The sequence below is a fragment of the Ictidomys tridecemlineatus genome, chromosome 12, assembly GCF_052094955.1.
Source record: "Ictidomys tridecemlineatus isolate mIctTri1 chromosome 12, mIctTri1.hap1, whole genome shotgun sequence".
Classification (NCBI taxonomy): domain Eukaryota; kingdom Metazoa; phylum Chordata; class Mammalia; order Rodentia; family Sciuridae; genus Ictidomys; species Ictidomys tridecemlineatus.
The window spans coordinates 16984510-16998651 of record NC_135488.1 but is presented as its reverse complement, the minus strand read 5'-3'; the positions used below and the strand labels follow the sequence as shown (position 1 = coordinate 16998651).

Sequence of the window (14142 nt, the reverse complement as noted above, 5' to 3'; positions counted from 1 at the left end):
ACCTGTCCATTAACAGAAAATTATTTTAGAATTTGTGGGGATAATGGATACTGGAGCTAGTCAATGACAAGATCAGTGTGAACAGCTGAATTTCTTACTTGAGAGAAGAACAGAAGTGAGGGAGAGATACCCTTATGGAAACATGGCATTGTGTGCAAGAATGAAGTATGCATATTTTCTACATTTTTACCTAAGCCACAACTATGGATAAAGAAGGAAAAAAATCAATTTTTTTAATAGATTTACAGAAGTTTTCGTTGACGAAAACAAATATTTCTTTCATAGTAACTTCTTTTTTGTCAGGAGCATAAAAAGCACTTTGGTGATATTTTTGGTTTTCAAAGAGAAACTTTGCTATTTTGCTGAAAAAATTATATAGTGTTCTGTGAAAACTGCCTTACAGCAAGGAGTTTTAGAAAAGATGGGAAGGAAAAGCCATGTGAGATGTTTTCATTTTAGAAGTAACCTCTGTTTCATTGATTCCAACAGAAACCACAGAAAAAGAAATAAGAAATGTTTTTTTTTCCCTCATAAGACGAATATATCACTCCCCAAATTCTTACAAAACCAACTGAGGCAAATTAGGGGCTTCAAAGCTAGTCACCTTATAAGTTGTTCAGAAAAAAATTTGCATTTAAATTGCTCTGTGCAGCTACCGTGAGATTTTCCCCTGGAATGTTTATGGCTCTTTTTTTTTCATTAATACTTAAAAAATACAATTTCATAACCAGTGTATTACTACATCTAGTTGTGTTAAAAAAAGGGAACTTCATTTCATAAAGTAGAAACATTCAAAGTGGTTTTGGGCAACCAATCACTCAGTCAAAATACTAGAATTCTTCATATTGAACACTTAATAGTAAAGTTAATCTGAAACCATATCAACTCTACATTTCTATTATAAAAACTCGATCATTAATAGTTCTATCAGAGAGAATAACTTGTGCTCCTACACATTTTATCTAGAGAAGTGAAGATATACAGAACTTCTTGGAACTTTCCCCCCAAATAGTTTATATATAAAAATACAGCAGATTTTTTTTAACAGATAAATCTTAACTATTTTTTTCAAATAACTTGCCTTTACATATTCAGAAATGTAGATTTAAGAAAAATACTAAATGTGCAAAGTGCTCTTTTATATGTACATTAAAAAAATACAATGTAATAATAGCTTTAAACATGTCAAAGAATCATAGGAGGGAGAGTCTTCAATTTCAGAAAATCTGGTCTGATTAGATCTTTTGCTTGTAGAATTGTAAACAAACTTTTTAAAATGCTGAGAGTTTTCTCAGTTCTTTCCAACCAAGACACTCTCAAATACATCAAGTCCTGCTTTGAAGTAAACCTGAGCTGAATTAATGCTGTTCAACACATCTGACAGGGCTTCTTGAAGAGTCTCATTTGATGTAAGTGACTTGCAGTGTTCCCAAGCCTCCATGAGTATGGAAAACTGGCTTGTCTTCTCATCAGTGTGGTACAGGATGTTTCTGAAAGGAAAAAAGGAATATGTAAATGTTTTATGCACAATGCCACTTTCATATCAAACACCGTAATGAATACTGCCAGAAGCAGTGTTGTTTGCAATATATGAAGACATTATAAAGGTAATATTGCTATTTTTTGATACTTAATGAATTAAGAGATTGAGACATTGACCATTAGTAGTTTCCCATTTTGATGACATTAGAGGAGATAATCAGACATGGGCCTCCTGATGGAAGTATGGTACATTATGAAATAGCATAAACAATTTTGCTAAAAAAAAAATGATGTGTATCTGATGAAGCTTCCAAATTTAATTGCTAATAATTCAAAGGACAGAATTATGCTAAATCATAGCACAGTATGTTCTAGAAAACCACAGACTGCAACAATATCTAGACAACCAATAACTCAGTTTGTTCAACTACTAAATTTCATTTAAAAAGTAGAGAAAGGAGGAACCTGTAGACCAGAGTTTCTCAACCATGTCCTACTAACACTTTGGGCCAGATGGGTCTTTACTGTGGTGACTCTCCCATGCACTGTGGGATGATAAGCAGTATCCCTGGACTACATGGGCTAGCTATTAATAGCATCCTTCTTTTTGTATCAAGAAATGAAAATGTGTGCAAACATTGCCAAAATATTCCTAATAGGGCAAAAGTAACCCCAATTAAGAACTAGTGTTCTAGACTAAAAGAAACATGTCAACCAGTCACAAAATAAAGATTTTGTTAGATTTTATGCAAACAAATACATTAATATGGGAAGTACAAAATTGAATGTTGATTATTGATTGATAAAAAGCAATTATTAATATTTTAGATATCATGGTATCATTAGCATGTCTTCTAAAATTGCTGTTGTCTTACAATAGTATGTAAAGTAATATTTGCAAATAAATGTTATGATTTCTGAGATTTACTTTAAAAATACTTGGAGGGAAAATATAGAGTGGAGTTATAAACAGTATATATAAAATAATATGAACCATTAGGTAATAATTGTCAAAAGTGGGAAATGAAATTTATTATACTATTCCCTCTTCTTTCTTACATGTTTGACATCTAGAATGACATTGTCTTAGTGTGTAATATGATGGTTTCCTGATACTTAGTCAAATGATTGAGAAAGATGAATTTAGGTACACAATAGCATATTCCTATAATCCCAGCAGCTCAGGAGGCTGAAGTAGAAGGATCAAAACCAGCCTCAGCAAATTTGTGGCAAATATATTTCCAGAGCTTAAAAGTAAATAGATATTTTCAAAAGTTGTATCAAATACTTCTATTCCTTGAGGACATATTGCTCAGCTTGCTCACAAACAAAAATATTATAATCATTATTATCAAAACTCTTCATTAAATGAACTGTAACACTGCAGTTAGTACATTATGAAGAACCTACTTAATGTTTCTTAGGCTATTACAGTGATTTTCTCCACTATTTAAAAACCGATATAAAGTACATTCATATTTATACAGTCTATGCCTATTAAATTTTAGATATTAATATTCAGTCAAATGATAAGATGATATTAATAAAACATGCTCATAAAGGTTACAGGATTGATCCCTTGATGACAATTCATTCAATCATGAATAGTCTCTAATATATTTATGTAAAATTTTAGTCCTAACTACTGCAAAATATCTAGAAGAGAGATAATATGGAAGAATAAAAATACATCCTACAATGAATGTCCAGGTATAAAGAACAAAAAATACAATGATTATAATTACTTTTTAAATACCCACATTTGCTCTTCCTAACTAGGAAGCTACATAGTAACATGCTTTTATAATGACTGTAAACATTCCATGTGAATAAAAATGAATCTTTTTTGCTTTGTGAAATTCTACAAGGAGCTAACCACATTTTCCATATGCTACGTGAATCGAGTAGTAAAGTTATAGCAAGCTATTATACAGATAAACACTCATATCCATTTCTACCAAAATTGGATACAAATCAGAATAAAACTACAGATACTGAGATTCTAGTTGAGTACAAGACACTAAAATGTTTTCATCTCAATTTATGAGAAAAATCTTCATTTGTGTAGATGCCGATGTAACTTAAGTTAGTTTATCATTATTATAATAACAAAAGCTCATTTTCCACCTTGAAAGACTGCATTACCTGAAAAACAAATTATGGATAACAAAAATTTAAAAAATCTTTAAATTTTCATTAGATGGATCATTTCTCCTACTGATTTGCAGAAGTAGCTCATCTTTTCCAATTTCTTTGTGTGTGTGTATGTGTGTGTGTGTGTGTGTGTGTGTGTGTGTACTAAAAACCATATAGCTTCCTGCTTACATAAAATAAAATTCTGCATTTTCATTCCTTTCTGAAAGGTAGCATTATGTTATTTTATTTTTAATATTTGAATTAAGCCTAAAACAAAACCCAGGTAATGCTTAAATTCCATCACATATATTCTTACATATTTCTTAGTTCTGAGATCTTTCTTATATACTCAACCATTAAACTTACATATTCCAGGATAATCTCTGAGTACCAAAACTATGACTGTACCATTTTTAATATGCAAATGCTTCTTTTCTTTTAAATATTTTAGTTAAATCAATGCTTCTGATGGTAACCTCTAAATCTTCTAAACATCTTTGTATTACCACGTGATGCCACCAAAATTGAACTTTAGTCCAACAAAATGCAGAGATTTCAACAGCATATCTGTATCAGGCTGCTTAAATGTTTCTTCTTTCTAATTATGGATCAATATTATTCCAATTAGGTCAGACCCGGAATGGATCCATAGTCTGTCAAAAGTCACAGGTCTGGAAGGAAAACTGAGTGGAAGTGAAAAAAAATACATTTGAAGAGTTTCTATGTCAATAATCTGTACTTTACAACCACAAAAATGTATACCACTTAGTGAACCATTCATGCTCTTAGATACATCTGCTTCAGTACATTTCAGAAAGTTTCTCTACATAAAGAATGGACTGTATTAGCATGGCTCTAAATCAATAAATCAGAATCCTATTTGCATACACACAACATGCATCTCAGCATGGCATGTAGAGACATCAGACCTAATTAAAATATTATTTAATTGAAATCATTTTAGTAGCTATCATGTTTAAAATAACATTAATTCCACCCTCATGCCTATCTCCCCTCATCTGTAACAATTTGGATCTTATAAATGTAATTCATACAGTCATCCTGACCCACACACAACACAAAGAGACTACTAAAAGGAAAGTGTAATACATTATTGATGACACTAAAGAAATTACAACACACATCACTCATTTTAATGGGTCTGTTTCAATGACACATCATGGTGACCAGGAAAGAGCAGTGCCAAACTCAGAAACCTAATTAATAACTCCCGGCAGCATTGGTGAGGGAGATGAAGTGTCTTTACTCAACTGACAAATCTTTCCCATTCAACTAATGCAAAAGAAAACTGGAAAAAAATGAATTTTGAAATAAAGGCATTTAAAATCTTCATGAGTCATTACCCTGTGTGTGAATTAGCAATTAATTATGGAAATGATAACTCTCTTTCAAATATTCCTTTGTATATTCATCAATGGCACAGGATGCCACTCATTGTAAACCTGAATTAACATTCATTATACCTCATGTTGAGAAACTCTTAATGAAATCACACTAAATAATAAGTCATGTCTTGCAAAGCTGATTGTGTATACATGCTGAATGCAAAGAGAAAGGGCTAGCTCTAGTTCTCATAATTGTTTCTAATTATTTTAGGGATTGTACTAACTGTACTCCATAGTTAACAGTGGACTATTATATTTATATCAATATTCGAAAAAAATTATTTGACTTGGATGAAAATTCACTAAACACATGTCTACCCTATTTAAAGTGCAAACAAATATCCTTTCAGTTAAATTTGAATTTTGTCTCTCCTAGTCAAAGCAGAAGGAAAATTAAGACCATGGTTGATATTGTCAAGTCTTAAACTTATGCTCCAGACATCTGAGACAGAAAGACATGCATGGTAGATGGTTTGAAAAAATGGACTGGGGATCTAGCTCAGTGGTAGAGTGTGTGCTTAGCATGCATGAGATCTGGGCTCAATCTCCAGCACCAATAAATAAACAAACAAACAAATAAATAAATTTTAAAAATGGCTACAATGAGTCCTCTTTCTGTTATTAGACTCCATTAAAACTTGACTTTGCATCTCATTCCATCAAGGTAAAGAATTTATTTGAATGCTTGAAACTGGTTTGGCCTTAATATTTGCTTTGAGAAATAAGAGTGTGGCATACTTACTATGCGAAAGCCTCAATAGATCCTACATGCTGCCGTTCTGTCTCTTCCCCAAGCTATTGTGAAATTCATACTGGGTTACCTGCTGGAAGAACAGGTACCACACGGAATACCGAAGACCTGAACAGCAAGGCCTTCCTTTTCCAGTTAAAAATCAGATGAGTTGGTGCTCATCTTGTTAAGACAACCAGTGCTCACTGATTACAGACACAAACACAGCTAGGACAGAACCTCTCCATCCCAGACCAAGAACCACACAACTGACATCAGCCTAAATGGTCAAGCTAAAGAAATATGGACAAAATAAACAATTATCATTTCAAGCCACTAAATTTTGGAATGATTTTCAAAAGATAGGTGATATAATTTGGTAGTGCTTCTTTTCCGGAAGAGAAAGGTTTATGTTGATATAAGAATGAGTTCTCTGTTATCTTTTAACACATTGACAGGGTACAAGGTGTAGTAGGATTATACAAGTCTTCAAATGACCAACTAAATTCAGAGAACAATGAGAAAATCATGTCAAACAGTCCTCATGAGGTACACATTACAAAGTTTATTTGTGTTGATTCATTCAGTTTTAAAGTTGTTTACAGAGTGCCAAGTGGGATTTTTTTTTTCGTTAAACACACACAAAGTCAACCAACATTATGAACTGAATATTTGTGTTCCTTCAAATTTATATATTAAAATCTTATCCCCACAATGTGATAGTACCAGGAAATGAGGGCTTTGGAAAGTAAATAGGTTTAGATGAGGTCATGAGGGTGAAACCTCCAGCAAAAGACTATTGCCATTATGAGAAGAAAAAGCAAGAACACAGCTTCTTGTCTCCACTATGTGAGAATACTGCAAGAAGGCAATGGTCTGCAACCCAGGAAGTGGAGTCCTCTCCAGAACCCAACCATGATGGTACCTTGATCATAGACTTCCCAGGCTCTCTACTGTCAGAAGGACATGTGTATTGTTGAAGTCATCCATTTTATGCTATTTTGTCTTAGGAAGTCTGAGTTAAGAAAATTATATAAATATAAAGTATAGATCATTTTGCTGTGGTATAGCCCAAGAAATGGACAAAAATTATCCTATTTGTTTCCACTCTTATTCTGCTATATTTTATATTTAATATCAAAGATAAACAACAATTTTTCTATTTAGTTATTGTCAAGACATCTCAGTCCACATAACTACATTGTTTTTCAAGAGAAGTTTCCTGAATAAGAGGTTATCTTTTAGGATATTTCAGAAAGACTCTCCTTCCATGCGATAGAGTACATGATGGCTGGCCAACAAGAAAAATTATATTTTTACACTTAGAAACCTTCTGATAATTCCAAAGGGGAAACAGAAATTATATGAAGATTATCATAATTCTTAGAACCTTCCAGAATTTTAAGAAGATGGTAGTACTGTTTACTACTTATTTCATGCTCACATAATTGGTTTCTTATTTTAATTGGTCTCTTATTTTTATTTTTTTTCACTGCTATTACTTACTTTCCCACCACTAACGAATGTATGACCTGAAGCTTAATATTTAGATAACTTTCTTTTAACTTATTTGGAACCCATTATCTCTTAGTATTTCAACTTTCATTCCATAGAAAAGACCTTTACGCTTCAAAGACAATTTCACTTGAATACCCTAAAGGTCTTTTGACAAATAATAAAGATGCATTTCCTTTACACTTACACCCCAAATATTTGCATTTGCCCTTTCTCCATTATTCTTTTAGCTACTTTCATTAACTCTGGTAAACAGTAATGCCCAGGTCAAAAAAAAGGGGCAATTCAGGTTTTTCTTTCATTTATATTTGATTCCAATGAGAAGGATATGATGGATTTGTTTTGGAAAGTTCACTCTAAAGGAAAAAGTTCATAATTTAGCTATATCTATTTAAATAAAGTGAGTAACAGAGTCAATATTGATCTTTTTTGCTTATTCTACTTAACAGCATTTTTTAACATCCTAGATGAGGAAGTCACTGCGTTACGTGCTCAGGGAAACAAAAGACAACTTTATTGTCTGTGTTGGAAACAAAGGACATAAACAAAAAGTTAAAATATTATTTAAGCATATTATATAAATAATTATAAACATTATTTTCCATATAATTATAATTTTATATAGTTATTATTATAGATATAAAGTTATTTTTCATATTATTATCCATATGTTTAAAATATTATGTGGAATATTATTTAATTTTATGTCTTACAATTTCCCCTTATTCTATGCATGTTAAACTATTAGAAAATTTTGCTTCAATATAAGTATTCTATCTTATAGCCTTTGCCATAATGCAGTAAAAAGTCTGTAACTATTTCTCATAGTAGAGATTCTTTGCCTTTTGGTTTAGAAAACTACAGAGATAGTTCTTGATAATATCAATTTAACTTGGGTGATCTGATTCCAATTGCCATAATATGGATTTCAGAAATAGGCATATGACCAAGTTTGGGAAATTAAATTAGAAGGGAAACTTTCTACAGGATTGTAAGAGTGGTAATTCCTTCAATTTCTGAGAAAAGTAATAAAAGCTAATCCTTTTTCTCCTTTTCAATAGCATGGTTAACAGAATCAGAAACTGTAAATGCCACGATTTTTTTCCCCCCAATGGAAAACCAGTCTCTAGATGAAGCTGATACAGTATCCTGTAGGGTATTTAACATCCTAGATGAGTAAGTCACTGTGTTACATGCTCAGAGAAACAAAAGACAACTGTAAAGCTGAGAAATAAAAGTAAATTAAATCTTACTGATATGATTGATATGTGTAACCAAACTAACCTAAAATCTTCCCTTCCTTTCGATTTTCAATTTGAGGAGTATTATGGTTTAGGTATGAGGTATCCCCCAACAGCTCATGTGTGAGACAATGCTGGAACATTCAGAGGTGAATGATTGGGCTTTAAGCTAATCCACTGATAGGGATTAACTGGGTAGGAACTGTAGGCTGGGTAGGGTGTGGCTGGAGAAGGTGGCTCACTGGGTGCATATTTTGTCTCTGGTGAGAAAACTTTCTTTCTTTGTTTCCTGAGCTGCCTTCCTCTGTCATATTCTTCCACCTTGATGTTCTGCCTTATCTTGTGCCCTGAACAGTGTGGTTCTCCATCTATGGACTGAGATCTCTGAATCCATGAGCCCCAAATAAACTTTTCCTTCTTTAAAATTGTTCTTTGCAGGTCTTTTGGTCACAGGGGTGAAAAAGCTGATTAAAACAGTAGGTAAAGTTATGTTACTCTTCAAGCCAATTTCAACCAGTTTTATGTTACTTTCAATCAAATGTATCCATATTTACAATATTTATTGATTTGCTAGGTGATTATTAGAACATGTGCATATTTATTTAATAGCTGTAGATGTGATTTTATTTTGAACTAAATAATTTGGAAAATTCATTTACTTGACATTTAAATATGACTGTTTTGGGATAAAAATGGCATGGTTTCTTTTCTATAACAAACATATTATTCAAGATAAACACTTCAAAATCAACAGAATATTGTAATGTTTGCTTAATCTTAGCTGGAAGGAAAAATAAATATGAAGTATAGTGATTGACCTATTGAAGCTATAAATATTGATCTCAAAGTTTGAAAGTACTTAATGGACAAATGTTTTAATATTAAATTACTCAGAGACTAGAAATATTGCATTTCATATTTTAAGAAATTGTTACAGATGCTGAAGTACCAAATATTCACTTTGAAAATGTGATAAGAAATAATATTTTAAATGAACTCTCTGGCATTGTTCCTTCACAATTTGCTCAAAATTTATTGATACATTACTATCTGTAACTCTTAGCATAAGGAAATAAAAAGGCTTTGGTTTTAATCTGTAAACAAATGAAGCATAAACAATTTACTATGTATTTTTTTTAAAAAAAGCTAAAATCATCTGATTTAATAGTACTATTAATTTTCTCAAAATACATGTACTAAGGCTGGGGTTGTGGCTCAGTGGCAGAGCACTTTCCTTGCACACCTGAGGCTCTGGGTTCAATTCTCAGCACCACATAAAAATAAATAAACGCAATAAAGATATTGTGTCCATGTGTAATTGAAAAAATATTTTTAAAAAAGTACTAGATAGGCAAACTTCTATTGATTATGTTAAAGTTAAAAAAAATACAAATTGTGAGTAGATAGTAGAAATAGTTTTATGCTTTGGGAATTCTAAAAGGAGATTCCTTCATTCATTTTAGCCAAGAATGTCAGAGGGCTAAAGAGGGCTCTTGAGTCTCTGACACAAAGTAGGAGCGCATCTAGTTATACCATCCAGAAAAAAAAAATAATGTCTTATTTAAGAATAAATAAATGTATGTACATGTATACTATACATTTAGTTTCATAAATCATTTAATGGTTACAGATGTGATGGAAGATATTAAAAACCCGACAGTAATCAAAGGAAGCCGAATATTCGAAAGCACTGACAAAATCTTCTACAGGAATAGTCAGTTTAAAGCATTGATACCAGAGACCCCATCATTGCATGGGGAACACTCCACCATGGAAATACTGCTGTTTGTCAGCATTCGATCAACCCCAGCCAGTCTTGATCCCATCTTCAATGAATAATTTGGAATAGTTCTACCTCTTTGTTTCACTTCTTTCAGATTTGAAGTCCTTGGAGGTTCTCATGCAATTAGCTGAGCTAAGGTCACATGCCTGTACTGTAGATCAGGTATAAAATATGTCTTGTCACTAAATTCTAGGTCTCCCCTCATATGGGAAAGAGGCTCTGATATCAAACACTCAAAAATAATCTAAAAAACAGCAACCCAGACAATATTCACTGCACTGGTTGCTGGGAAAGAAAAGTGAATTTCAAGAGGATTTTTTAAAAGAATTATTCTCTATACTGATGTTGTATTGGACAGTGTTTTTCCTCCTCAAATTAGTTGATAAGTACTCTGTAATATTCCAGCAGAGGCTATTAAATTAAATGTGAATAAGAATAACCTGACATACATTTGAGTCAGATAGGATATATGTCAAGGTCATTGTATTTTCATGTGTAACTAATTAAACAAACAAACAAATAAATAAATTTTTAAAAATAATTTAAAAAGAAAAAAGAATAACCTGAGGGCTGGGATTGTGGCTCAGCAGTACAGCACTCTCCTAGCACCTGCAAGGCCCTGCGTTCGATCCTCAGCACCACATAAAAATAAATAAATAAAATAAAGATATTGTGTCCAAATACAATTAAAAAATAAATATTAAAAAAAGAATAACCTGAGAAATTTTAAACTGCTTAAAAGATTCTGATGCAATGGATCTGAGATACCTTCCATGAATTTGTATATTTTTTCCTTCTCCCTGACTTACCCATATTAAGCAATACGTACATATACTCCACAGTCCCTCCAGTGAGTTTTTCATTTAGCAACTGGTCTTATTTTGTTCTCAAACTAGTTTCCTCCAGGGACTTACGTAATTATATACAAAATTACATGATTTAATTAACACTGTATAAATAGTTACATATTAAGTGTGAAGGAAATAGTTATTTCTGTGAAAATGAACCCGAATGTTTTGGGAAACTTCACAAAGATTAATTGATACAAAGTATTGGTGCATTACATGTGGAGAGGTAATTGAAAAGATTATCAGGGAAGGGAGGAGTAGAGTGATGCATAAAAAAAATCTGCATTTAGACTGTTTTGCAAGTAAACTGCAAAAAATGGGGATATTGAAACTGGAAATTTTAGATGATGTCTCACTTGTGCAGTTTAAAGAAGAGAGAAAAATCTAAAATTACAATTGTCAGAAAAATACTTTAAAAATGTGCTTCATCCCTTATCAAAAGAGTGGTGACACATGCTTCAGTTAAAACAAATTGGTTTCTCAAACATTTGAACATCTACTAGTTCTGCTTGTTTCAGATTCAAGGACGTTCACCCTCCGGGCAGTTGGACAGCCAATGCTTTACTCTTAAAAACAAAACAGCCATAATCTTGAATTTCAGTCTTTATGGACTAGCAGTGATGGCTTGAAGTTTTCGATGAACAGTGGATATGGGCTGTTGAGGGGCTCATTACTTAGACTTATATTCACAGACCTGACTTCATTTAAGATTGCTTAGCCCATTTCCTTTGTAATTATGCCAAGGAAAAGGATAAGGATATATAAATCACATTATTAAAGTGAAGGGAGAAAGTCATAATCATTTGGTTTTGCTGATTAAGGTTAAGTCAAACCCAGTAATTTCTTCTAAATGTTATTCAAAATTCTCTGACTTTGCTGGTTATAAAATCAGAATCAATTTTTTTGGGGGGGGCAGGGATTGAATTTAGTGGCACTCAATCACTAAGCCACATCCTCAGCCCTATTTTGTATTTTATTTAGAGACAGAGTCTCATTGAGTTGCTTAGTGCCTTGATTTTGCTGAGGCTGACTTTGAACTTGCAATTCTCCTGTCTCAGCACCCTGAGCTGCTGGGATTACAGGCTTGTGCCACTGTGACTGGCTTTTTGAATTAATTAATTGCTAACTTTCCCCTTTAGTAAGAAACCAGATACTGTGGTCACTGTTTATTTAAAAATTAATCCTATCTTTTCTTAATCAATTAAATTATACCTAAATAAATTGATTAAAATTTATGTGTATTTTAGTTAATAACTATATATTATGAGTGGGTAGTTAGCTCTTTTGCAGAATGTAGATGTTAATGTCTGAAATACAGACTAGTTTTTGAAGCCATTAGTTTTCTCCAGTTGACTGTGTTCTGGTAATCTATGTCCATCCCGTTTCTCTCTTGAAGCCTTATACTGACTGACTCTGTGCAAAAAATAGTACTTGGATCTCTTATCCAGACCCTTTGGAACTGTGGCCCTGAGTTGAGAGGGAGAAAACTAATGGGTTCTTTGCACTAAACATCTTGAAACAAGTCACCTTGACATTTTATTCTATGCTTAGTGAATGTTCTGGCAGACATAATAACCCAATATCCCCCAAACACTTTCACTCATTGAATTCTGTGCCATACAAAAGCCAAGACCTCTAATAGTAAAGTGTGTTCTATGTCGAAATTATATAAATGTCAGGTAGTCAGTGAAATGATTTTTGAATTTCATAAAATACAATAAGATGATTAAGTCTCATGATGTTTCGATTATAAAATTTTTATTTTTTAACACTTAGAAAAGATGAATTCAGGATGGCCTACATTTTGCTAGAAAAAGAAGAAGGTGGTTACAATGGTATTATTCTCATCATACCTATGAAAATTTAGGAAGACTTTTAAAAGATATTTCATTGAATCTCTCTACCTAGCTCTATACAGCCAGGTAAACTTTGCTTTGCCTTTTGTAATAGAATTTGAAAATTGTTTTTCACTTTCTGAATGGAAATGAGGTACAATGATAACGATCATTAGTGCTACTATTGAACAGCTGTGAATAAATAGAGACTTGGAGGATAAGCCATACAAGCTTTTCCCCCCTGTGGTTTTATTAGCATATAAAGTATCAACTCAGAGAAACACTTCATATCTGATAGCATTTTGGAACCATTTCTTCCTTATTCTTGCTATTTCAGTATTTATCATCTGTATATACATTTTGAGGTATATACATTTTGTATATATATATGTATTTTATGTGTGTAAATACATATATATGTTTATATATGTGATACATATATGTATGGATAAGAATAGATATATATATGTACATAATCAAAATATATGTGTGTATATGTACAGTAATTCTTTCCTATGATGAAATATGAAAAAAAATCTAAATTCTGTGCCTCCATCCCCAAATCATATAACTGAACAGAAAACTGTTTATTATACTGTAAAATGCTATGTTTAGTCTCATAAAAATCAAGAATAAAAGACATTCCAAACTCTCTCTCTCTCTCTCTCTCTCTCTCTCTCTCTCTCTCTTTATATATATATATACACATATATATATCACACTGTGTTTTAAGAGGTAAAGTGCTGGTTGTATTGTTTCATGGGCACCAATGTAAATATGTGGAGGTAGAAAGCCATGGATTTCTTACAGGCTGTAGAATATTTCCACAGCAGCCTGTCTTGGTATTTACTCTCAAATCATCATACTCTTCTTTCCATTCCAAGAACCATCTTCAAATCTTAATATTCATTACATATGCTTTATCAAAATAGGACATTATTTATGGAAGTGCTATTTATACCAGTAATCAATTCATTCGATTGCATAGTGTGAGGTTCACCAATATACCTAATTTTTATGATTTATGCTGTAATGGACTCATTTATTCCCTATTGAGGAAGAACAATTTAAAGAAGGAACATATTTGAAAATAATATATACTACATCTAAAACATAATAATTGAGGGAAGTTTAAGAGGGGAATACTAAGTGGTCCGTATCAAAAT

At 32.2% G+C, this 14142-nt stretch overlaps 1 protein-coding gene across 1 annotated transcript in view; it reads right to left on the bottom strand.

Moving 5' to 3' along the window:
• Positions 1 to 1248: 1248 nt before the first annotated feature.
• Positions 1249 to 14142, bottom strand: part of LOC144369072 (inactive N-acetylated-alpha-linked acidic dipeptidase-like protein 2) — a 226242-nt gene continuing 213348 nt past the window's right edge. Inside the window, exon 5 of the mRNA XM_078028135.1 lies at positions 1249 to 1490. Within this exon, the coding sequence (XP_077884261.1) occupies positions 1292 to 1490 (199 nt within the window). The 3' untranslated portion in view covers positions 1249 to 1291. The remainder of the gene's footprint in view (positions 1491 to 14142) is intronic.